This window comes from Drosophila takahashii, chromosome 3R (assembly GCF_030179915.1).
Source record: "Drosophila takahashii strain IR98-3 E-12201 chromosome 3R, DtakHiC1v2, whole genome shotgun sequence".
NCBI classification, from domain to species: domain Eukaryota; kingdom Metazoa; phylum Arthropoda; class Insecta; order Diptera; family Drosophilidae; genus Drosophila; species Drosophila takahashii.
Genome location: NC_091681.1, coordinates 3,592,299 through 3,617,315, shown reverse-complemented (window position 1 = coordinate 3,617,315; position 25,017 = coordinate 3,592,299). Strand labels below are relative to the sequence as shown.

The following is a 25,017-nucleotide window of genomic DNA, read 5'->3' as shown; positions in this document are numbered from 1 at the left end:
CCAGACATTTGAGCGTTGCCAATCTGGTTCCACTCTTCATTCGAAAACAGGTGATTCTATTTACAGTTAAATATAAATCAAAATTGCTTTAGTCATCAAATTTATTTTAAAATGAATTCCCGAGCGATTTGTCTGAAGTGCGAAATTATCGGCGCAGATATCAAGACCAAAGAAATTACTTCGAACATTAAAGTGCTGAAGAATTTGTTAAAAGGGTTCCTTTGCCAAAAAGCGGTGCTATTTGTTTTGCAAAAAATTGTTTTGCGACTTGAATCTAAAGTAAAGAAGTAAGTGCATTCATTTGATTTTATTAATTCCATATAGTCAAAACCCAGTATTGCAGGAAAACGACAATATAGTCAATATAGGCAAGTGGCAGTTTTCTTATAACTGTTGGCGATTGTTACGGTGGTTTCTTTTGCTATAACGTCTTTTTAAAAACAATCTATGAAGTACCTGCGTATTGAAGATCTTCAATAGACAAGTTTCCGAAAGTCATTGGAGCCATAGATTGCGCGCTCTCCTGTTCATGGGTATAATTTTTACCGCGAAACTTTTTTTCTGCCGACATTGTTTTTTATTTGTTTGAAATTTTGTTTATATCATTAGCTGTTAGTATGACTGTTTTATGGTATTTTTCAATAGTTTTTCGATTGATTTTTGACAATTAGTTAACTCTTCTGTTCTGGAGCTGCCACCTAGTCTCAAATTAGTGCGCCTTTTACTTGGAGTTTTAAATGACATACGAGATAACGAAAACCGATTTGCCACCGGGATAAATTTATCCTTCCATTAGCTAAATTTTACTTTGCAGGACGGACGACAAAACGTCCCAAAGTCTATTTCTTCCACAGTGCAAACAAAGGGGCATTTGCAAAATTTGAGGTCATGATTTAAAAAACTAAATTTATTCAGGAATCGTAAAAAGTTTATTTTCCGACTACATTCATTTTAAAGAGAATTTCGTATTCTTTTATTCCCAAAGGTTTGATGAATGGACTCCGCTGGACCCGCTTTGTATCTCTATTCAAAAATTAGTTTTCTTTAAAAATATTCATGTTGAACCGGTCACAAAAATAATCGATTACAAGAAAACCACTATTAAGTTAGATTGTTTAATCACACAAATACTTAGGGTACCCTACCATCCTTTGAATTAATTCCAAAAATTACACTTTAATTCCTTAAAAACTCTAATTTTTAGCAACTAATTAGTCTCAGAGTTGCGACGAATTTCTGAGGCGTAAGAATGCAATATGCAACAGCTGATATAACAGCTGTAAGCTAGCAGAGGCGCCCTCTATTGAAATTCCTGAAATCTAACATTGCAGATTGGTCTTCTGTTAAAGTAATCTAGAAAACCAATTTTTAGTTTAACGACTTTTGAAAAATAGGTTTTCGTCAAAAAAAAGTGGTCAAATTCCCCATAGTGCATCCCTGGCGTTTTGACAGCCCTCCAAAGTCAGCTGTTTGAACTAAGTTGGGTGTGCCTTAATTTTTTTACAAATACCGCGAATTTATTTCGGTTGAATTACACCAGTTTACAAAAAAAATTAATGAAATACGCACTTCATGAAACTATGATTTTTAAGGTACATCTCCCTGAGTAAGAAAAGGGCACATTTAATTGTTTGTATGGTACAGTTTTTTTCTTAAGTGTAAAAAATTTTTTTGACGCTTTTTTAATTTCTAACTCGACCTGTGATAAACCGATTTCGGCCATCGAAGACTCATTTTACAGGTAATAGAATGCCCTCTAACTTTCTTATACACAGCTTAGAAGCTAAAAGTTGTCAAAGTTGAAAAATTTGGAAAAAACGCAAAAATGCAAAAATACACGCCTAAAAACCGAAATTAGTTTTATAACCTGTCTTCGATGGCCAAAATCGGTTAATCACAGGTCGAGTTAGAAATTAAAAAAGCGTCAAATGAAATATTCTTTAAGCAAAAGGATATCAGTATTATCATGAATATGAATCTAAGCGAATCTCACTTCCATAGTAAGCTGCAATGCACACACACGCAGATAAATAAGGATTGTGTTTATAAAAAACTAATTTTGTGGCATATATATATTTCGTCCATGTGTGTGTGGAGCGAAATAATGTTTTTTACCAATCCACAATTTGTCAATATCTCCACGTTTAAAAACTAATAAATAGTTTGACGATCAGTTTTTTGCATCATAAAAAAAAACAATTTTAAGGAACATTTTGACTGTAAAAATCAGCTTAATGAAATTTCTGTAAGTCTACCGATATTTTAAATTTAACGTTTACCTAAAAAAAAAGAAAAGAAAAGATTTGCGAAATTATTTTTTTTGGTTTTTTTGCAGGGAATAAAAAAAGAACCGGAACCAAAACCGAAACCGATCACCGAAATAAACCGATTCCTAATAAAGAACCGGAACCGGTACCGGGACCAAAATAAAAATTTAATATTGCTGGTACATGTACGGTTTTTGTACTCATTTACTAGATTTGTAAAAAATCCTGAATAAAAAAATATCCATAGGTATACTTCAGTTCTGGCTGTTACCTCATGACAAAGTCATTAGGCCAAACGAACAGCCGCTGCCGACGTCAGCAGAGAAGTCGGCGCAGCGTAGAAGACTGCGGAGCAGGGAATAAAACCAGAACCGGAACCGGAACCGATAACCGAAATAAACCGATTCCTAATAAAGAACCCGAACCGGTACCGAGACCAAAATAAAAATCTAATTTCAAACCGATTACCGTATTGCTGATACCGGTACGGTTTTGGTACTCATTCCCTAAGGGCCGGTTTCTCGAGTCCCTGTCAAAGTTCCTGATAGCTATCTGTTCGAAAAACTTAAATACTAGATAAACTGTTCGTAAAAGCAAATCCGCTTTCTCGATTGCTTTAATTTATCTGAACGAGAAACAATTACAGAGTGCTGTTAACGCACAGAATTGTGCTGTAGAGCGCAAAAAATGGCGTGCTTCGATTATTTCATCAGCTGTTTGGGTATAATTCAAAGGAAAAGTCAGCTGTGATTTCGTTTCTTCTTCTTAGTTGGCTCTGGGAAATCAGCTGTCATTCTATCGAGTCGAAAACGCTTAACAGGGACTCCGAGTCCCTGTCAAAGTTAGCTCTCACATTGATGCTCGAGAAAGCCAAAATGCCTTAGCAGGGACTTTATCTGTTCGAGAAATGTTAGCCGGCACTCGAGAAACCGGCCCTAAATTCGTTAAAAATCCTGAATGAAAAAATACCCATATGTAAGTATCAGCTCCCGCTTTCCGCTAATTGACTTCTTCTCGTCCCTTTTTAGCAGATGTACTGCTCATGTACGAAAATATAGCTCTAGCAGAAACATTCTGTATCTAAACAAGTTGAAAATCTGGCATTTTTGGCGCCATTCTACTCATTTTTTTTTGAAGTAGCCAATAACCCTAATTCTTCTTAGAAATTAAAAAGTTAAAAATATAATTAAAATCTCATTTTGATTATTTATATCAAAAATCAAATTAATTTTAATGATCAGTATTAAAGTATTAATTGAAATCAATACCGAAATATAACCGTTTACCGAATAAACAGATTCGGTCTGGTACTGGTACTGGTACTGGTCCCAGTACCGGAAATAAGATTCGGTTTGATTCCCTGTTTTTATGTCAATCCGTTCTGGGTGAAATTTGCTACTGACCGTTTTTTTGATAAAGACAAATATAGATTTAGATTAAATGGATTTAATACGTTTTGCGCATAAATAGATTCGGAACAACTCGACATTAAAAGGGGCGAACTGCTGCACTATGGGGACTTTGACCACTTTTTTTGGCCAAAACCCATTTTTCAAAAGTCGTTAAACTAAAACTGAGTTTTCTAGAATACTTGAACAGAAGATGTTCAATGTTAGATTTCAGGAATTTCAATAGAGGGCGCCTCTGCTAACTTACAGTTATTATGTTGCATTCTTACGCCTTAGAAATTCGTCGAAATGCTGAGACTAATTAGTTGCTAAAAATAAGAGTTTTTAAGGAATTTAAGTGGAGTTTTTGGAATGAATTCAAAAGATGGTAGTGTGCCCTAAGTATTTGTGTGATTAAACAATCTAAATTAATCGTGGTTCTCTTGTAATCGATTATTTTTGTGACCGGTCCAACATAAATATTTTTAAAGAAAACTAATTTTTAAATACAGATACAAAGCGAGTCCAGCGGAGTCCATCTATCAAACCTTTGGGAATTATTTGGAATTTGGGAGTAAGGAATTCTCTTTAAAACAAGAAAGGAAGCTAGTTTCTCGAGCTAAGGTGTGGTGCTGGTGTTGCGGTATAATTACAACATAAATCATAAAACTTAACTACATCTGTGTCTTTACTGGGTATAATTAGCATCATAAACAATAGGTTATGGGCCCAGTCCATGCCTAATAAACAATTGATCTGTAAAACAGTTTATATAAAAAGTCTTATTTCAATTTCTTAGAAATTTCTAGTTCTTGTGAAATAACATTGAGTTGAGTTCCGCGTGTGTATACCTATACTTGTACAACTACATATGTATGTATGCACAGTAAAATGGACAGGGCAAAACGTAATATAAAGCCATTCGATGGCGAGAAGTACGCAATTTGGAAATTTAGAATTAGGGCTCTTTTGACCGAACTGGATGTACTTAGGGTCATTGATGAGGAAATACCTGCCAAAGTGGATGAAAAGTGGACGAAAGCAGAGCGTTGTGCAAAAAGTACGTTAATAGAGTACCTTAGCGATTCATTTTTGAACTTTGCCACAAGCGATATAACTGCGCGTCAAAATCTTGGAGATTTGGGCGCTGTATATGAACGAAAAAGTCTGGCGTCGCAGTTGGCAGTTCGCGAATTGTCCCATATTACTATTTTTGATGAATTAACAAGTGAGTTGTTGGCCGCAGGTGCAAAAATAGAAGAGATGGATAAAGTGTCTCATTTGTTGATTACTTTGCCTTCGGCTTAAAATGGTGTCATTACAGCAATAGAGACATTATCAGAGGATAATTTAACATTAGCTTTTGTTAAGAATAGATTGCTAGATCAGGAAATTAAAATTAACAAGAGAGAACGCTATAGTCGAGTGCCCCGACTATTAGATACCCGTTACTCAGCTAAACAACTTAATAGAAATATGCCTTGTTATATGTTTTTTCGCCGCTCGATTTTTACCAAGTAATCTCTTTCTAGAAGGGGCTTTCTAGAACTTTCAATTCTGCCTAGCACATCTTCCGTCTCTCTCTAGCGCAGGTGAATGCACTTGTGAAAAACGTATACGAGCAAAAAGAGACAAAATGCGCGCCCCATTTCAAATAATTTAAAATTTGCATTAACATAATGTGAATTAGAGTGACCACAGAAAAAAAAGCAGATTTTTTCCAATGCCATTTCCTAGTGTATATTGTATTGCGCCATCTACCGCCAGATATTGGTACTACTGGTCATGAAAGGCGGAAATGTAGGCGCTGGCCAGGTTTAAGCGTTTATTGGGTTTGTGGGCGTTAGAGTGGGCGTGGAAATTTTTTACTTGGCCAATCGATAGGTATTGACAAAGCGAATACATATCAGTTATTATTTTCATAATAGCTTCAAAACTGTGGGCGTTAGAGGGGGCGTGGCACCTTTTTGAAAAAAACTTGCGCTGCGTAGAAACTCCTAGAATCTGCATGCAAAATGCCAATCTTCTAGCTTTTATAGTTTCCGAGATCTCAGCGTTCATACGGACAGACAGACAGACAGACGGACAGACAGACGGACATGGCTAGATCGACTCGGCTAGTGATCCCGATCAAGAATATATATACTTTATGGGGTCGGAAACGCTTCCTTCTAGCTGTTACATACTTTTGCACGAATACAATATACCCTTTTACTCTACGAGTAACGGGTATAAAAATGATAATAATGACACTAGCAAAAAAGCTTTAAACACGATCGTTCAAAACAAAAACTACAACAACAAAAACAATTCATTTAAAAACCGTGTAACTAAACAAAAGAAAATATTTAAGAATAGGGCTAGATGTCACCACTGTGACAAAGAAGGACACATTAAAAAGGATTGCTACCAGTATAAAAGAATTATAAATGAAAGAAATAAAGAGAATAAAAATTACGATAAACAAGCTAAAACCGCAACATCACAAGGCATTGCATTTATGGTCAAAGAAGTGCAAGAAAAGTCCCGGGTAGATAAATGTGGATTTATTCTTGATTCCGGTGCAAGTGATCATCTGATAAATGATGAGTCGCTGTTCATCGATAGTGTGGAATTGGTGCCGCCGCTGAAGATAGCTGTGGCCAAGCAAGGCGAATATATCTACGCATCTAAGCGTGGCATTGTGCGTTTGCGCAATGAGCACGAAATAACACTGGAGGATGTGCTGTATTCCGAGCAGGCTGCTGGAAACTTGATGTGAAGCGCCTACAGGAGGCAGGAATGTCAATAAAATTTGACAAGAATGGAGTAACCATTTCCAAGAATGGATTGACGGTGGTCAAGAATTCAGTTTCAAGCATATAATATAGATGCGAAACATATAAATAATTTTCGATTATGGCATGAGAGGTTTGGTCATATAAGCAATGGCAAGTTATTAGAAATAAAACGAAATTATATGTTTAGTGATAACAGTCTTTTAAATAATTTAGAGCTATCGGATGAAATTTGCGAACCATGCTTAAATGGAAAACAAGCAAGGTTACCGTTAATACAATTTAAAGATAAAACACATAAAAGACCCCTATTTGTTGTGCATTCAGATGTTTGTGGACCCATTACTCCAGTTACAGTAAATGACAAAAATTACTTTGTGATCTTTGTTGATCAGTTTACACACACACAAATCTGACGTATTCAATATGTTTAAAGACTTTGTAACAAAATGTGAAGCTCATTTTAATTTGAAAATTGTTAATTTGTACATTGACAATGGGATAGAATATCTCTCAAATGAGAGGCGTCAGTTTTGTGTTAATAAAGGTATTACTTATCATTTAACAGTACCACACACACCACAATTAAATTGTGTTTCTGAAAGAATGATTAGAACCATCACAGAGAAAGCTCGTGCCATGGTAAGTGGTGCACAACTTGACAAAAGTTTTTGGGGTGAAGCAGTGTTAACTGCAACTTACTTAATTAATCGAATTCCTAGTAGGGCAATAGTTAATAGCGTGATGACCCCTTACGAGATGTGGCACAATAAAAAGCCCGATTTAAAAAATTTGAGAGTGTTTGGTGCAACTGTATATGTGCACAATAAAATTAAAAAAGGAAAGTTTGATGATAAATCATACAAAGCTATTTTAGTAGGCTACGAAGCAAATAGCTTAAAACTGTGGGTGCTGTTCATGAAAAATTTCTCGTTGCAAGAGATGTGGTTGTCGATGAAACCAATATGGTTAATTCTAGGGCTGTTAAATTTAAAACAGCATTCCTGAAAGATAGTAAGGAAAGTACAAATAAAAATTTCCCGAATGAAAGTAAGGAAAATAAAGAAACAAAATTCCCGAATGAAAGTAAGGAATGCGACAACACGCAAATCCTGAATAATAGTGAGGAAACAGATGAACATTTTCTGAATGAGAGTAAGAAAAGAAAGCGAGATGATCTCCTGAATGAAAGTAAGGGATCAGACAACCCGAATGAGAGTAGGGAAAATGAAACAGCAGAACACTTCGATGAAACTGGATATGTTAAGAATCCAATTGGAAGTGATGGTATTGAAATAACGAGTAGAAGAAGGGAGAGAGTAAAAACAATGCCCCAAATATCATATAATGAAGATAGTAATAGTTTTGATAAATTTGTATCAAATGCTCACACTGTCTTCAATGATGTTCCAAATACATACGATGAAATTCAGTATAGGAATGATAAGTTGTTTTGGGAGGAAGCTATAAAAACAGAGTGAGGTGCCCATGAACTAAATAATACCTGGACAATCGTAGAAAGTCCTACACATAAAAACATAGTAGATAGGAAATGGGTATTTTCCGTTAAATATAACGAACTAGGAACTCCTACTAGACTTAAAGCTAGATTAGTTGCACGAGGATTTACTCAAAAATACCAAGTCGATTATGAAGAGACTTTTGCTCCTGTAGCTAGAATTTCCAGTTTTCGATTTATATTATCGTTGGCAGTACAATACAACTTGAAAGTCCATCAAATGGATGTAAAAACAGCATTCTTAAATGGCACGTTAAAAGAGGAAATATATATGAGACTTCCTCAAGGGCAAAGGAGACAATGTATGTAAATTGAATAAGGCAATTTACGGTCTCAAACAAGCCGCTAGATGCTGGTTTGAAGTTTTTGAACAAGCATTGAAAGACTGTGAGTTTGTTAACTCTTCTGTAGATCGCTGTATATATATCCTTGATAAAAGTGATATCAAGGAAAATATTTATGTGCTGTTATATGTTGATGATGTGGTGATAGCTACGGGAAATATGACAATGAATAAATTCAAAAATGATTTAATGAAAAAGTTTAGAATGACCGACCTAAAGGAAATAAAACATTTTATTGGTATTGGAATAGAAATGTATGAAGATAAAATTTTCCTGAGCCAAGCTGCATTTGTTAAAAGAATCTTAAGTAAATTTAACATGGAAAATTGCAATGCAGTTAGTACTCCCTTACCAAACAATCTAAATTATGAGTTACTTAATTCAGATGAAAACTGCAATGCTCCATGTCGTAATCTCATAGGATGTTTAATGTAGGGGAGTGTAGGGTAATTTGACGAGTAGGGTAATGTGACGAACTCGTCGAATCTCATATATGACGTCACGACAAAAATTCCAAATAAATGTAGTCGTCTCCCCTTATCGTGCCGACAATGTATTTACAGTAATATTAATAAGAAGTCCCGTAATTTGTTCGTGAGGTAATTTTCGCTAAAAATGTGGTGCGCAAACTAGCAAACCTATTCAATTTACTTGTGTTTCAGCAGTGCCAGAGCAAAGATGAGTGGAAAATAAAATCAGGCAAATATATGCACGTATACATGAGATCTTTATCAACAGTTTTTGGTACCTCGCGTTTTTTTCTTTTGCGCCGTTTGAGAGTGACACCGTTTTTGCTCCAAGTCTACCTTGTAGGGTATCGTGACGAACTTTTTGTAGGGTATTGTGACGAACTTTTTTTATTCAAGAATTTTAATTGTTATCGTTGATTATTTGTAAAAAAAATCACTATGGACGGCAGTCCATGTAGTGACGAAGCGCACCAGGAGAGTGTGCGAGGGCGACTACTATATATACACGAAGAAATGAAAATCTACTGTGATGGTCCGATCATAATGAATAATACACCTATCGAAAGGTATTGCGAAAACTAATAGGATTGCATACCAAGACTTTAAGAAAATCAATTGGCTTGGGAGAGAGAGCGGTGAAAGTGAAAAAGTGATAATTTCGGAATTTGGAGCTGTTGGGGCCGGTGGGGATAAATGCCCCCTCGCAATGTTTTAGTTGTATTCCTTTTGAAAATACCCGTCGAATGAGGGGTCATTTGTTAAAATCCGACTCTCCGTTCAAAAGTTATAGCCAAAATAAGATTTTTTTCTTCTTCCCAAAATGAAAATTTAATTCTGTTTGTCAGTTTGTCAGTTTGTCCAAAATATGTTTTTTAAATTCTGAAAATTTGATATGACGTTCATCACATCGATATAAAAAACTTTTGTTCTACCACTTTTGGAAAAACCCGCTAGTTTAGCGGGAAAACAGCTATAAATAGCTAAAATTCGGAAAGCCGTAACTTCTATACTACTAAAGCTACAGACTTGTGCTGCATCTCGTTTGAAAGGTATTTTTAAATGCTATAAACGCTTTGAATATGCAATTTGTGTAAATGTAATAGTTCAAAAGATATGAACAAAAGAAAATTTGTTTAAACTTTTTTTTTAGCTTTTTTTTAATTTTCTTAAAAACGGCTCTAACGATTTTCCTTACAACTTTAAACTGTATAGTCCTTGAGATTCCTTAAATTTTGGTATATATCATGTTTATGTAAAAAATCGCGTTTAAAAGTTATTCAGAAACGAAAATAGCCACTTTTGCCAGCTCCGAACAACTAACGCTCCCTGAGTATTGAATTTTGTGGGAGGGTATCCGAACTGTATTTTAGGGTCATGGAATCAGTAAATTTGCACTTAAGAGTTCCATATAGGAATCTTTTGTTCTACGACTTTTGGAAAAAGCCGCTACTTTAGCGGGAAAAAGCTAAAAATAGCTAAATTTCGTTAGTTTGTAAGTTCTACACTACTAAAGGTACATGTGCTATACCTCGTTTAAAAGGTATTTTGAAATACTTCAACGCCTTTTTAACTTAATTTGTTAAAATACAAAATTATTATTGACCAATTTAAATTTAAATGTATATATTAGCTCCTATGAGAGCAAATGTAAACAAACAAAAACTTCTGATATCAAATAAAAACACCTCTTAACGAGGTAAAAAACTAGTGACGACCGCACCTTCAACATACAAAAGTTCTGATATCAACATTTGTGACGAAAAATTATTACACTCGTCATTAAAAAGACTTTCTAATCTTTTCTTATTCGTCACGCTGCAATAGAAAATGCCTGTAAAGGGAAAAAGGCTGGAATAGTTTGATAGGGCGGGCCGAATGAGAAAAGATTAGAAAGTCTATTTAATGACGAGTGTAATAATTTTTCGTCACAAATGTCGATATCAGAACTTTTGTATGTTGAAGGTGCGGTCGTCACTAGTTTTTTACCTCGTTAAGAGGTGTTTTTATTTGATATAATAATACCAGATAACATTTACTGCTGCAGTTTTATTGTTGTTTTTAATAGTAAGGTCAGTTTAATTTAATAAAACAAAAAAAAAAAATTTTTAATTTAAAAAATTGCACTTTGACCATTTTTTTTTGTAAGTTTCGGTATTATCTTATTACTTCTTTCTTATCCGTATCGAAAATACCTTTTCCGTAAATTATATATACAAAAAATTTTTTTTTTTTTTTTGTGAAAAGGATGATTTACACCAAACGCTGTGGGATTTGGATACGTTGAAATTTCGAATACAAATTTTTCAGAAATATGCTTAGTAAATGTAAGTTACTTTCTGCTTTTACACTTTTAAAAAATATTGATTTTTGGAGAAGTTACATTAAAGAACAAATCGTTCGTCACATTACCCTACAACTTTTGAAAGTGAAAAAACAGAAGGGTTCACGCCAAACGCTGTGGGATTTGGCTGCATTGGAATTTCGAATCCGAATTTTACATTGATATGCTCAGTAGATGTAAGCAACTTTCTGCGTTTACACTTTTGAAAAATATTGATTTTTAGAAAAGTTACATTCAAAAAACGAATTGTTCGTCACCTTACCCTACACTCCCCTACATAATTCTATGTACACGTCCCGACTTAACTACTGCAGTAAATATTTTAAGTAGACATTAGAGTCCTGCATGAGTACACTTGAATTGACAAACAAGTCAATTTTTTGAAAATAGAGTGAGTGAGTTCAAGTGAGTTAACTTGGATCACTGGTTTCACTTGATCACTCGTAAAAAAAAACAAGTGATACAAGCACAGAATAAAAGTGAGTGGGAGTGATAAAATTACTAAGCAAATTATTTAGGTGATTCGAAATTATTTTATATCTATTTATTTTATATTAAATCAATTGTTTTTCCTTATGAAAAAATAAAATGAAAAAAGTGATCCAAGTTAACTGATTTCAAAAATTGACTTTCAAGTACACTCATGCAGGACTCTAATAGATATAGTAGCAAAAATAATTCCGAGCTATGGCAGTGCTTAAAAAGGGTCCTTAGGCATTTAAAGGGAACTATTGAAATAAAACTTATTTTTAAAAGAAATGCTGAGTTTAAAAATACATTAATTGCTTATGTAGATTCTGATTGGGGAGGAAACGAGATTGATAGAAAAAGTACCACAGGGTATTTATTCAAAATGGTCGATCTAAATTTAATTTGTTGGAACACAAAGAGGCAGAACTCAGTAGCAGCCTCATCAACTGAAGCTGAGTACATGACATTATTTGAAGCTGTGAGGGAAGCGCTGTGGCTAAAATCTCTTCTTAGTAGTGTTAATATCAATCTCGAAAATCCAATTAAAATTTACGAAGATAACCAAGGCTGTATCAGTATAGCAAATAATCCCTCATGTCATAAACGAGCCAAACATATTGATATCAAATACCATTTTGCCAGATAACAAATTGAAAGTAACACCATTTGTCTTGAATATATTTCCACAGAGAATCAACTTGCTGATATTTTCACAAAGCCACTGCCTGCCGCTAAGTTCTATGAAATACGACACGAGTTGGGATTACTACAAGATGACTGATCCGCTGTTTGCTGATGCCGAAGTTTTTTTTTATTATTTTGAATTTAATCGATCTCATTAAATACTTTTGTTCATTTTTGTATAAGCATTAAGTTATTGAAATTTAAATTTTTCTGGATTTTCCCCGTATCCTTGCAGCAAATGCTGGATCATATAACTATTCCCAGAATGCACACCACCCACACTAAGTACATAACATTAACAAGTGAATATATTATATTAAGTTTATAATTTTATAGATGTTACTTCTGAGGGGGCGTGTTGGAATACCCCTATTCCTATTCAGAAATACCATTGAAATACAATTTTAGTATATATCCTTTTTGGCTTTAATGAAGACATAGCCTTTGGCCATACTGACCGATCTTTTATCTCTTCCTTGTAACCTTTTCTTGAGCTAAGGTGTGGTGCTGGTGTTGCGGTTTAATTAAAACATAAATCATAAAACATAACTACATCTGTGTCTTTACTGGGTATAATTAGCATCATAAACAATACCGTAGTATATAGTAGTTCAATTTCGATAAAATTAAAATTTAACTTCGGTAATATTTAAAAAGAGTCACATCCCAGAGTAGAAGAGAATACAATAAAAACCAACGAAGCAATAATTTTTTTCCTATTAATTTGCATTAATTTTCCGACCGTTCCTATGGCAGCTATATGATATAGTGTCCCGATTTGTTCTCAATTTTATTCGAAATAATTTATTCGAAAATAACATTCCCAAGAGTAGAAGGTAATATTTCAAAAAACACCGAAGCTAGAATTTTTTGTACGTTTTTTTCCAATTTTTCCTATGGGAGCTATAAGATATAGTTGTCCGATCCGGCCGGTTCCGACTTATATACTACATACAATAGAAAGAAGACTTTTGGGAAAGTTGTATCCCGATAGCTTGAAAACTGAGAGACTAGTTTGCGTAGAAACGGACGGAAAGACGGACATGGCTAGATCGACTCGTCTAGTGATGCTGATCAAGAATATATATACTTTATGGGGTCGGAAACGTCTCCTTCACTGCGTTGCAAACTTCTGACTGAAATCATAATACCCTCTGCAAGGGTATAATAAAGCTATAACTGTAGCAAAAAATGAAAGAAAGGGCATGTAAGCTCTACTAATTCTCGGTTCTATGAAACTGAAAGAAATATAGTTAATAGCGTTCTCTCTTGTTATTTTCTTCTTCTTATTCAACATAGGAATTTAAGAAATTTTTTTCTGTTTTTTAGAAAATTTGTTTCTAAAAGTCAAGGCTAGCTGCCTTTGGCTTTAAACGTATGGCGATTTTCTAAAATTCAGAGCGATTTATTTTCTGAGTGTAGTTCTAAACCAATTTAAACTACATTTTAAATTGTCCGGTGAATTTTCTTTATTTTGGCTTACCTTAACTACTGATTTTTACTGTGTTTTAAGAACACTTGTTTGAAAATGTTGATTACACCAGTTTACAAAAAAAAATCGATGAAATATACCATGAATGAAACCTTTGTTTTCCGGTAAGGTACGTCTTCCTGATTAAGAAAATGACACTTAAAATTTTTTTTATGGATACAATTTTTTTTAAAGTGTAAAAAACGTTTTTGACACTTTTTTAATTTCTAACTTGAGTTGTGGTTAAGCGATTTCAACCATAAGTGACTCATTTTACAGGTAATAGAATGCCCTCCAACTTTCTTATACATTGCATTGAGTTTCATTCATTAGTTTAGAAGCTACATTTCGTCAAAGTTGAAAAAGTTAGAAAAAATGAAAAATTGCTGGCATAAATGGCTTCGTTAAAAATACCCGCCTAAAAACCGAAATTATTTTTATAACTTCTACTGGTAGAAGGTGCTTTGACAAAAAAAACAAGCTATTGATTATTACAATCCACCAGCAAATTATTTTGATATGCATTTTTGAAGCTTGCGACAACGGTGTTTTTTTGTCCGTTTACAGCTGTTAACTGACACAACAGGGCTCTAACAGAGCTGTAATACCCGTTTTTCCCAACGTAAAAAATCGATATAAAATCGAACTATTGATTGATTTTTTTGTTGATGGTCTTGTTAGTTGACTGAAAGAAGTATCTTTAAGTATAAGTCATAAAACTAATTTCGGTTTTTAGGCGTGTATTCTTAACGAAGCCATTTATGCCATCATTTTTGCATTTTTTCTAACTTTTTCAACTTTGACGAAATGTAGCTTCTAAACTAATGAATGGAACTTAATGCAGTGTATAAAAAAATTGGAGAGCATTCTATTAACTGTAAAATTAGTTATTTATGGATGAAATCGGTTAGCCACAACTCAAGTTAGAAACTGAAAAAGGGTCAAAAACGTTTTTTACACTTTAAAAAAAAATGTATCCATAAAAAAAATTTTAAGTGCCATTTTCTGAATCAGGAAGACGTACCTTACCTTAAAACAAAGGTTTCATTCATGGTATATTTCATCGATTTTTTTTTGTAAACTGGTGTTATTTAACATACATATGTAGTATTTACCTTGTTATAGAGCTTATACTGGTATTCAGTTATGTTTCGGCAGTTGGGAAACTTTCCAGCCATTCCAGATATTACTATATCATCGCCGTCAGTATCAGGAAAAGATCTAGAATATTTCTTATTTTTTTTGCACTCCATTTCTGTTTTAAGCTTAAATTTTTAAAATATCTTTATAAGCTTTAGCTCTTATTTGAATATTAAATACATAAAAACGTATAAGCGAATTCCGAAACAGTTTTCAACTAGGCATCTGAAATCCCTGACCGTTCTTTTATACAAACTCAGTAGCATTCTACTTTATAATCAATTCCAAAAATTATGGTAAGTGCTTTGACCACAAACACTTCAAAGTAATTAAAGGCGTTGAATTGTATAAATAGGCTTGTTCATGTAAATTTGGAAACTTTTAATTTACAAAGCATGCCTACTGGCATGCTTAATATGGTATGACGATTTTTCAATGGACGAACTAAAGTATACATAAGTACAGCTGCGGTAAATTGAATAGTCATTTTATGTAAAAATGTTTAATATTTCCATATATAAGGATTAAACATACCTTGCAGGTATACCTACTTAAAATGTTGTTTTTACATTGTCAAAAATCAAAACGCCTACTTTCTACAAAGTTACAATAGTTAAACCCGTTACTCGTAGAGTAAAAGGGTATATTGTATTCGTGCAAAAGTATGTAACAGCTAGAAGGAAACCTTTCCGACCATATAAAGTATATATATGATTGATCAGGGTCACTAGCCGAGTCGATACAGCCATGTCCGTCTGTCCGTATGAACGCTGAGATCTCGGAAACTATAAAAGCTAGAAGATTGACATTTGGCATGCAGATTCTAGGAGTTCCTACGCAGCGCAAGTTTGTTTCAAAAGGAAGCCACGCCCCCTTTAACGCCCACAATCGCTTATATACGATTTTAAAAATTTCAATATTTTGGAAAAGTAAAAATGCAGTTTTATTGTGTTTATGAATACCTATCCAAATGTAGAAGAAATTTTTTAAACCGGACCATTCGTTTAAAAGTTACGGCGGATCAAAGTTTTTATCTCCATCTCCTTCGCACTCCCATTAGCTTAGTAACGGGTATCTGATAGTCGGGACACCCGACTATAGCGTTCTCTCTCTGGTTTTTCTATTATTTTTTTGATTGGGAGCCATTCGATATAGTGGTCCGACCCAGCTGGTTCCGACATATGTACTACCTGTAATAGAAAGAAGACTTTTGGGAAAGTTTCATCGCGATAGCTTTAAAACTGAGGGACTAGTTCGCATAGAAACGGACAGACGGACAGACGGATATGGCTAGATGGACTCGGCTATTGATGCTGATCAAGAATATATATACTTTATGTGGTCGAAAACGTCTCCTTCACTGCTTTGCAAACATCTGACTGTAATTATAATACCCTCTGCAGGGTATAAAAAAGGAATGTAGTTTAACTTTTCCGATAATTTCATACAAAATAAGTCCACCCTAATGTACATATATTCGTATACATACCTTTTGCATATATATGGGGAGAGGTCTGTAGGTTGGTACACCTTTTGTTTTTAATCTGCCATTTCGACATTCACTTATGAAACTTCACGCATTTGATCGAAAGGTTAGTCTATTGGCTTTAAAAAAAAAAAAAAAAATTTTCCTAAGGGAAAATTAAAAAATAATTTTTTTTGTAAAGTGCCAAACATTGACATTTTGAAAAGAGACACTTTTAAAAGTCAATATACTCACACCAAAAGTACTCCAAACTTTTAAACACTATTTATTTATGTTAATTTCATCAATTTAAGTTCGTCTTAAATTATTTCCCATCCATTTTTTAAGAACCTAAACCAAATAACAATTAAAACCAAAAGGCTCATTGAACATTCACTTTTCCCCTAATATCAAAGAAATGTACTAGGCAGAAAGCGACCTCTGTCGGGCTAAGGCCTTTTTGTATGAAAAACGGGTGTCTCGACTTACACGCTTAAAGTGTCCCAACTTACACAAAATGGGATGTTTCGGAAAAAAATTAATAACATTCTTTCTGACTGTCATATCAACCTGATTCTTTTTTTAATTTTATAAAAGTTAAATTACTCTAGTTTACAAAATAATATTCTTGGTGTGCTCCCCAGCAATTGATGGCAAATTCTGTTAGTGCTGGACCCCTAGATCACAAAAGATCATAAAACTAATTTCGGTTTTTAGGCGTGTATTCTTAACGAAGCCATTTATGCCAGCATTTTTGCATTTTTTCTAACTTTTTCAACTTTGACGAAATGTAGCTTCTAAACTAATGAATGGAACTTAATGCAGTGTATAAAAAAATTGGAGAGCATTCTATTAACTGTAAAATTAGTTATTTATGGTTGAAATCGGTTAGCCACAACTCAAGTTAGAAACTGAAAAAGGGTCAAAAACGTTTTTTACACTTTAAAAAAAATTTATCCATAAAAAAAATTTTAAGTGCCATTTTCTGAATCAGGAAGACGTACCTTACCTGAAAACAAAGGTTTCATTCATGGTATATTTCATCGATTTTTTTTTGTAAACTGGTGTTGTTTAACATACATATGTAGTATTTACCTTGTTATAGAGCTTATACTGGTATTCAGTTATGTTTCGGCAGTTGGGAAACTTTCCAGCCATTCCAGATATTACTATATCATCGCCGTCAGTATCAGGAAAAGATCTAGAATATTTCTTATTTTTTTTGCACTCCATTTCTGTTTTAAGCTTAAATTTTTAAAATATCTTTATAAGCTTTAGCTCTTATTTGAATATTAAATACATAAAAACGTATAAGCGAATTCCGAAACAGTTTTCAACTAGGCATCTGAAATCCCTGACCGTTCTTTTATACAAACTCAGTAGCATTCTACTTTATAATCAATTCCAAAAATTATGGTAAGTGCTTTGACCACAAACACTTCAAAGTAATTAAAGGCGTTGAATTGTATAAATAGGCTTGTTCATGTAAATTTGGAAACTTTTAATTTACAAAGCATGCCTACTGGCATGCTTAATATGGTATGACGATTTTTCAATGGACGAACTAAAGTATACATAAGTACAGCTGCGGTAAATTGAATAGTCATTTTATGTAAAAATGTTTAATATTTCCATATATAAGGATTAAACATACCTTGCAGGTATACCTACTTAAAATGTTGTTTTTACATTGTCAAAAATCAAAACGCCTACTTTCTACAAAGTTACAATAGTTAAACCCGTTACTCGTAGAGTAAAAGGGTATATTGTATTCGTGCAAAAGTATGTAACAGCTAGAAGGAAACCTTTCCGACCATATAAAGTATATATATGATTGATCAGGGTCACTAGCCGAGTCGATACAGCCATGTCCGTCTGTCCGTATGAACGCTGAGATCTCGGAAACTATAAAAGCTAGAAGATTGACATTTGGCATGCAGATTCTAGGAGTTCCTACGCAGCGCAAGTTTGTTTCAAAAGGAAGCCACGCCCCCTTTAACGCCCACAATCGCTTATATACGATTTTAAAAATTTCAATATTTTGGAAAAGTAAAAATGCAGTTTTATTGTGTTTATGAATACCTATCCAAATGTAGAAGAAATTTTTTAAACCGGACCATTCGTTTAAAAGTTACGGCGGATCAAAGTTTTTATCTCCATCTCCTTCGCACTCCCATTAGCTTAGTAACGGGTATCTGATAGTCGGGACACCCGACTATAGCGTTCTCTCTCTGGTTTTTCTATTATTTTTTTGATTGGGAGCCATTCGATATAGTGGTCCGACCCAGCTGGTTCCGACATATGTACTACCTGTAATAGAAAGAAGACTTTTGGGAAAGTTTCATCGCGATAGCTTTAAAACTGAGGGACTAGTTCGCATAGAAACGGACAGACGGACAGACGGATATGGCTAGATGGACTCGGCTATTGATGCTGATCAAGAATATATATACTTTATGTGGTCGAAAACGTCTCCTTCACTGCTTTGCAAACATCTGACTGAAATTATAATACCCTCTGCAGGGTATAAAAAAGGAATGTAGTTTAACTTTTCCGATAATTTCATACAAAATAAGTCCACCCTAATGTACATATATTCGTATACATACCTTTTGCATATATATGGGGAGAGGTCTGTAGGTTGGTACACCTTTTGTTTTTAATCTGCCATTTCGACATTCACTTATGAAACTTCACGCATTTGATCGAAAGGTTAGTCTATTGGCTTTAAAAAAAAAAAAAAAAAATTTTCCTAAGGGAAAATTAAAAAATAATTTTTTTTGTAAAGTGCCAAACATTGACATTTTGAAAAGAGACACTTTTAAAAGTCAATATACTCACACCAAAAGTACTCCAAACTTTTAAACACTATTTATTTATGTTAATTTCATCAATTTAAGTTCGTCTTAAATTATTTCCCATCCATTTTTTAAGAACCTAAACCAAATAACAATTAAAACCAAAAGGCTCATTGAACATTCACTTTTCCCCTAATATCAAAGAAATGTACTAGGCAGAAAGCGACCTCTGTCGGGCTAAGGCCTTTTTGTATGAAAAACGGGTGTCTCGACTTACACGCTTAAAGTGTCCCAACTTACACAAAATGGGATGTTTCGGAAAAAAATTAATAACATTCTTTCTGACTGTCATATCAACCTGATTCTTTTTTTAATTTTATAAAAGTTAAATTACTCTAGTTTACAAAATAATATTCTTGGTGTGCTCCCCAGCAATTGATGGCAAATTCTGTTAGTGCTGGACCCCTAGATCACAAAAATAGCACTTATTTTTTTTTCGATGGCACAGTTTTTTTTAAAGATTTTTTAAAGTTTGAAATGTTAAATTTCGGACTTTTTTCGAATTTCTTCTTATATCTCGGCAGATATCCACTCGGTTGGGCCAGTTTTAGTTTTATTTTAAAGTCAATAGATCAGAGCTTAACTTTGCCATACAGATCAATACGATTGGATGAGTAATGGCAGCGCAGAAGCTCGACAAAGATGAAAAATGTGTTTTTTGGTCGTCTGTAAGTCGGCTGTATATATCGTAAAAACTCGAAATAAATCCGTTGAAAAATCATAATGGGTACAAACTTAAAGTTTACATCCTACCGAATAAAACAAGCAGGATATGGCCCAAATCCATGGAAAACTGGAATTATGGTGGATTTTTAAAGTTCGGATTTTTTGACTTTTTTGGGTTGACAGAGTTCAAATTTAAGATTTATCATAGGCGGCGACATGTAAACAAAAATGAGTGGTGACGGCAGCCGGGTCAAAAATAGATTTTATCATAACTTTTTTCTTATTTTCCGCAAAAACAACAGTATATTGTCCTATGATGGCTACTTAAAATATATAAAAAAAAACTTGCGAAAAAATTTCTAAAATTCTTATTATTGAAACAAATTAATTTTTCGACACAAATCCTTACACTAATTTTCTTCACAACATTAGTACTTTGTCCAAAACATATTGTTTAAATATAGAATGTCATACTGGATTGAGCATGTAAATAAATTTCAAATCGATAAACGTGTAAATCTAAAAAAATTAGCTTGTTTTCAAAAAAAACAAGAGAGAACGCTATAGTCGGGTGCCCCGACTATCAGATACCCGTTACTCAGCTAAAGGGAGTGCGAAGAAGATGGAGATAAAAACTTTGATCCGCCGTAACTTTTTAACGAATGGTCCGATTTAAAAAAATAAACGCAATAAAACTGCATTTTTACTTTTTCGAAATATTGAAATTTTTAAAATCGTATATAAGCGATTGTGCGCGTTAGAGGGGGCGTGGCACCCTTTTGAAACAAACTTGCGCTGCGTAGGAACTCCTAGAATCTGCATGCAAAATGTCAATCTTCTAGCTTTTATAGTTTCCGAGATCTCAGCGTTCATACAGACAGACAGACGGACAGACGGACAGACAGACGGACAGACGGACATGGCTAGATCGACTCGGCTAGTGATCCTGATCAAGAATATATATGGTTTATAGGGTCGGAAACTCTTCCTTCTAGCTGTTACATACTTTTGCACGAATCTAATATACCTTTTTACTCTACGAGTAACGGGTATAAATACACCAAAACATTGCTTAAATATACCTCTATCTCTAAAAGATAGCTCTTCAAAAACCAAAATGATTATTTTGGTTAAGATTAAATAAAAACCAAATACACTTTGCGATTTAGCTAATATGGGGGTTTCTAGAAGGTATCCACTGTAGACAACTCTTATAATATTTATGCGAAGCAATGTTTTGCTTTATGTATTCCACTAATTTAAGAAAAGACATCAAGAAAGGCAATTCCATATTACTGCATTTTACCATTGATATTTTGTTTCAGTATTTTTCTTTTCACATTAATTTTTCAGGTGGGCGGGGAAGCCGTGAATCAAATTGTTTAAACATTTGAAATTGTTTAAACAATATGAGGCACGTGTAATAAAGAGCAAGAGAATCAATTGGTTTGAATATTTAATGTTCTTTTAATATTATCAATGCGATTTTAATTTTAGTTCACAAAAATCGGTTACAAAATGTCTTATGTAAGTATGTTGTGGAAATGTAAATGAAATATTCTTTTAGCAAAAGCATATCAGTATTATCTTGAATTTGAATTTGAGCGAATCTCAATTCCTTAGTCAGCTGCACCCACCGGGAAAATTCCTCTGGAAAATAACATATTTTCAAGAGGTTTCTCCATAGAAGCGGAAGGGACTAAACCTCATTCACCCCTTACATTTCTTCCATCTCTGGTTTCAAAATACACGGGAGTGACACAAAAAGTAAGGGGGAAATGAGGTTTCTATCTGGATCTCTGGCAGAAGAATGCAGGACAAAATCCACTGGTTTTTCGACTTCCCGCATTATAGATTTTCCACACGTACCCAGTTATGGTTTTCCTCCACTTGCAATATCTGTTTTTCTACACCCTCCCAGTTTTGGTTTTTCCAGACCCTCGCAGTTTTGGTTTTGCACTGCTTTGCAGTATCTAATTTTCCACAATAAAAATCATTTTTTTTGTAATATTTGTTTGTGTATTTATTAATAATATTTACAATCGAAGCATTGGAACTACAAATTTTTAATGCCTGAAGCATTCCCGGGTTTTGCTTGGCCGAATGCAGTACTTAGATATCCATTTCTTGTCTGTCTTCTGAAAATATCAAACATAATTTAGATATGAATATAAGACCAGGAATAATAATAAGAGTAATTACCATTATTAGGTCTCCGCACAAAATTAAAGGATCTCTCCAGAAATTATGCCTGGTTTGCCATGGCCGATCATTTACCCTCTGTTCAGTTGTTTAATGTCGGGTATCTATATCAAAAACTATGAGAAGAAAAAATAAAATATGACAAACGCAGGCGCAACACTTCTGGTCCCAAAAAGTCTCAGTCGGCCTGGCTGAAATAAATGTAATATTTTGATTAAGTTAAACAACTAAGTTAGTACTGAAGTACTATTTATACACCTCACACCATTTACCACTGGTAAAGATTAAAAACATTTCAAGTGTCACTGAAATGCAGAATTTGTGTTGAAGATAGCATCCGGAGGCGTATATTTATTAATGGCGAAAATATCTGTGATACTAACCTTTGTAACGCTGAAATAAAGGTTATAAAAAGACAAAATTCATTTTATCACTCACCTTTTTATTGTTTTTTAGATTAAAATTAACTATTTTCACTTTTTTTTCACTTTTTCCAACAAATTTCAAAAATGATGTGACCCTGCATTATATTCTTGATAATACCATACAAAATGCAGATAAATGTGGTGTTAATTTCGTTGTAAAGTTGGGTCACACTTTGGCGCCGAATAAATATTTAAACAATACTTTTCAGGGACCGTAATCATTAAAGGTTACGTATATTATAGGTATATTAGACATTTTTCGTGTTATCAATACCACCAACACGAATTTTTATATTTTAACAACACTTAAAAATGGCTTAGGCCACGATCTGACGATCAAATTATTTTATTTCACAGAAAATGTTTAAAAATGTAAAAAACAACAATAGTTTTCTTTGTAATTTAATGTAATTGTAATAATAAATGTGATCAAATATTTTAATCGTCTTACCGTGGCTTTTCTCTATAATTTGGTTGATTCCCACATTCATCCTTATTATTATTTGAAAAATGTTGAGTAAAATAAATTAATATTATCATTATAGACATTATGATAATAATGTTATATAGTTTAATTTTTTTGATTAACAATTATTAATATTTTTTCTACGACTTTTAAAATTAATAAAAATTAAAACTAAATGTGAGAACAAGTCTTTTGGTTTTGGTGTAAATCATAGGATTTTTGAATATTATAAGTTGGTGATTTTATTTTTTTAAATATTATAATCGTAGTGCCACAGAAATCACACAGCGCATAAGTGGCCTGATATTGATGCTACTCAGAAACCCACCCCCATTTAACGCTCAGAAATTATCTATCCCCACACCGCCGCCTGCAAAAAGGAACAGGATTTCAAGAACACTTTCCCGCTGGGTATGTATCTAATGAATGTGTGTGTAAAATACGCATTTTTTGGATATATTTATTTTTTTAAAAAAATTTATTTAATAAAAATAAAAAATTATAAAATTTAATTAATTTTTTTTTTAATTTAAAAATAAATATTTAAAAATGTTTAATAAATTACATAATATAAAAAAATAATAAATAAAATAAATTTAAAATTATTGTTTATTAAATAGACGGTTAAATAAATAGTTGTAAGTTTTTAATTGATTAAAAAATGACTTTTTACTTTTTGTCATTCAGAAATTGTCAAAAAACTTAAAACTTAACTTTTAATCATTAACAATTGTTAAAGGACTAGTAAACAATGAGAAAACATAAATTCCATTAGGATCCGATAAGAGTGAGAGAGTAGATCTACATGCTGCGACGTTTTTTCATAGAAAAAAGCCGAGGCCTTGCTAAAACAAATTCGATATTTTAAAAACTAAAAGTGGCTCCAACTTTTTACAAAAACCGATTGTAACTAACAATATGGCGCAAGTATTAAAATAAAAAAAAAATTTTTTTTTGTGGGGGCAATAGTTAAAAATTTTTTTTAAATCTTAATTTGTTTTTATTTTTAAGAAATTAAAAAATTTTTTTTTTAAGAAATTTTATTTTGAAAGCAGAGGTTTTAGAGGAATTAATGCAAAAGACATGAAGTCAATTGGATTCATATAACCGGAGATACAGATTTTCAATGAGAGGGTACTTTTTCAAATTTGACAATTTTTGGCACACTTAAAAAAATTCTAACTAGGAAAATAATTTTTTTCGGTCAAATCCTGATACACGTGTTTACTTATTTTCCGAATAGTACGTGTACAAAAAGTTTCAGGCAAATCAAAAATGTGAAATTTTTTTTTTGGCCAAATCTGTTCGGTTTGTAAAAGAACGGCCCATATTCTTGATCAGCATCACTAGACGAGTCGATCTAGCCATGGCCGTCTGTCCGCCTGTCCGTCCGTCTGTCCGTCTGTCTGTCCGTCCGTCTGTCCGTCCGTCTGTCCGTCCGTCTGTCCTTCCGTTTCTACGCAAACTAGTCTCTCAGTTTTCAAGCTATCGGGATAAAACTTTCCCAAAAGTCTTCTTTCTTGCAGGTAGTAATAAGTCGGAACGAGCCGGATCGGACAACTATATCATATAGCTCTCATAGGAGCAATCGGGAAAAAAAATTTAAAAAAATTATATCTTGGAAATATAATTTTTTATCTAATTCTGAATTTCGAATAAAATTTTTTCAAAATCGGACGACTATATCATATAGCTGCCATAGGAACGATCGGAAAATTAATGGGAATATAATAGGAAATAAATTATTGCTTCGTTGGTTTTTATTGTATTCTCTTCTACTCTAGGATATAACTATTTTCAAATATTTTCGAATTTCGATTTTAATTTTATCAAAATCGAACTAATATAACATATAGCTGCATATAAGGCAAAATTAATGAGAAATAATAGGAAAATTAACATTTTTGCGATTTGTAAATTAATAGGAATTATCTGCAAGGGTATATAAGCTTCGGCTGGCCGAAGCTAGCTTCCTTTCTTGTTTTGCATGACCTCATGGACGGATTTTTGACAACGGAAGAACAACAACATCAAAAACTGTAAGTATTAAATTTAATTTCAGT

At 33.3% G+C, this 25,017-nt stretch overlaps 1 protein-coding gene and 1 long non-coding RNA gene across 4 annotated transcripts in view; both read right to left on the bottom strand.

Annotated features, from left to right (window-relative positions):
• The window catches only part of LOC138913405 (fatty acid synthase-like), a 51,483-nt gene extending 35,098 nt beyond the window's left edge, over positions 1-16,385 (bottom strand). For 2 of the 3 annotated variants that reach the window (XM_070217082.1, XM_070217084.1), the window contains exon 1: positions 14,848-15,078. In XM_070217082.1, coding sequence (XP_070073183.1) covers positions 14,848-14,985 — 138 coding nt within the window. In that variant the 5' untranslated portion in view covers positions 14,986-15,078. Of the gene's footprint in view, positions 1-14,847; positions 15,079-16,361 lie in introns of those variants that run through there. The other variant, XM_070217083.1, reaches the window with a different exon arrangement.
• Positions 16,386-21,871: 5,486 nt separating this feature from the next.
• LOC138913223 (uncharacterized) lies at positions 21,872-22,561 on the bottom strand. The gene is made up of 3 exons (XR_011418878.1): positions 22,502-22,561; positions 22,064-22,254; positions 21,872-21,999 (listed from the first exon to the last, which is right to left on the bottom strand). It is a non-coding gene; the product is annotated as an uncharacterized lncRNA (long non-coding RNA).
• Between the last annotated feature and the right edge of the window lie 2,456 nt (positions 22,562-25,017).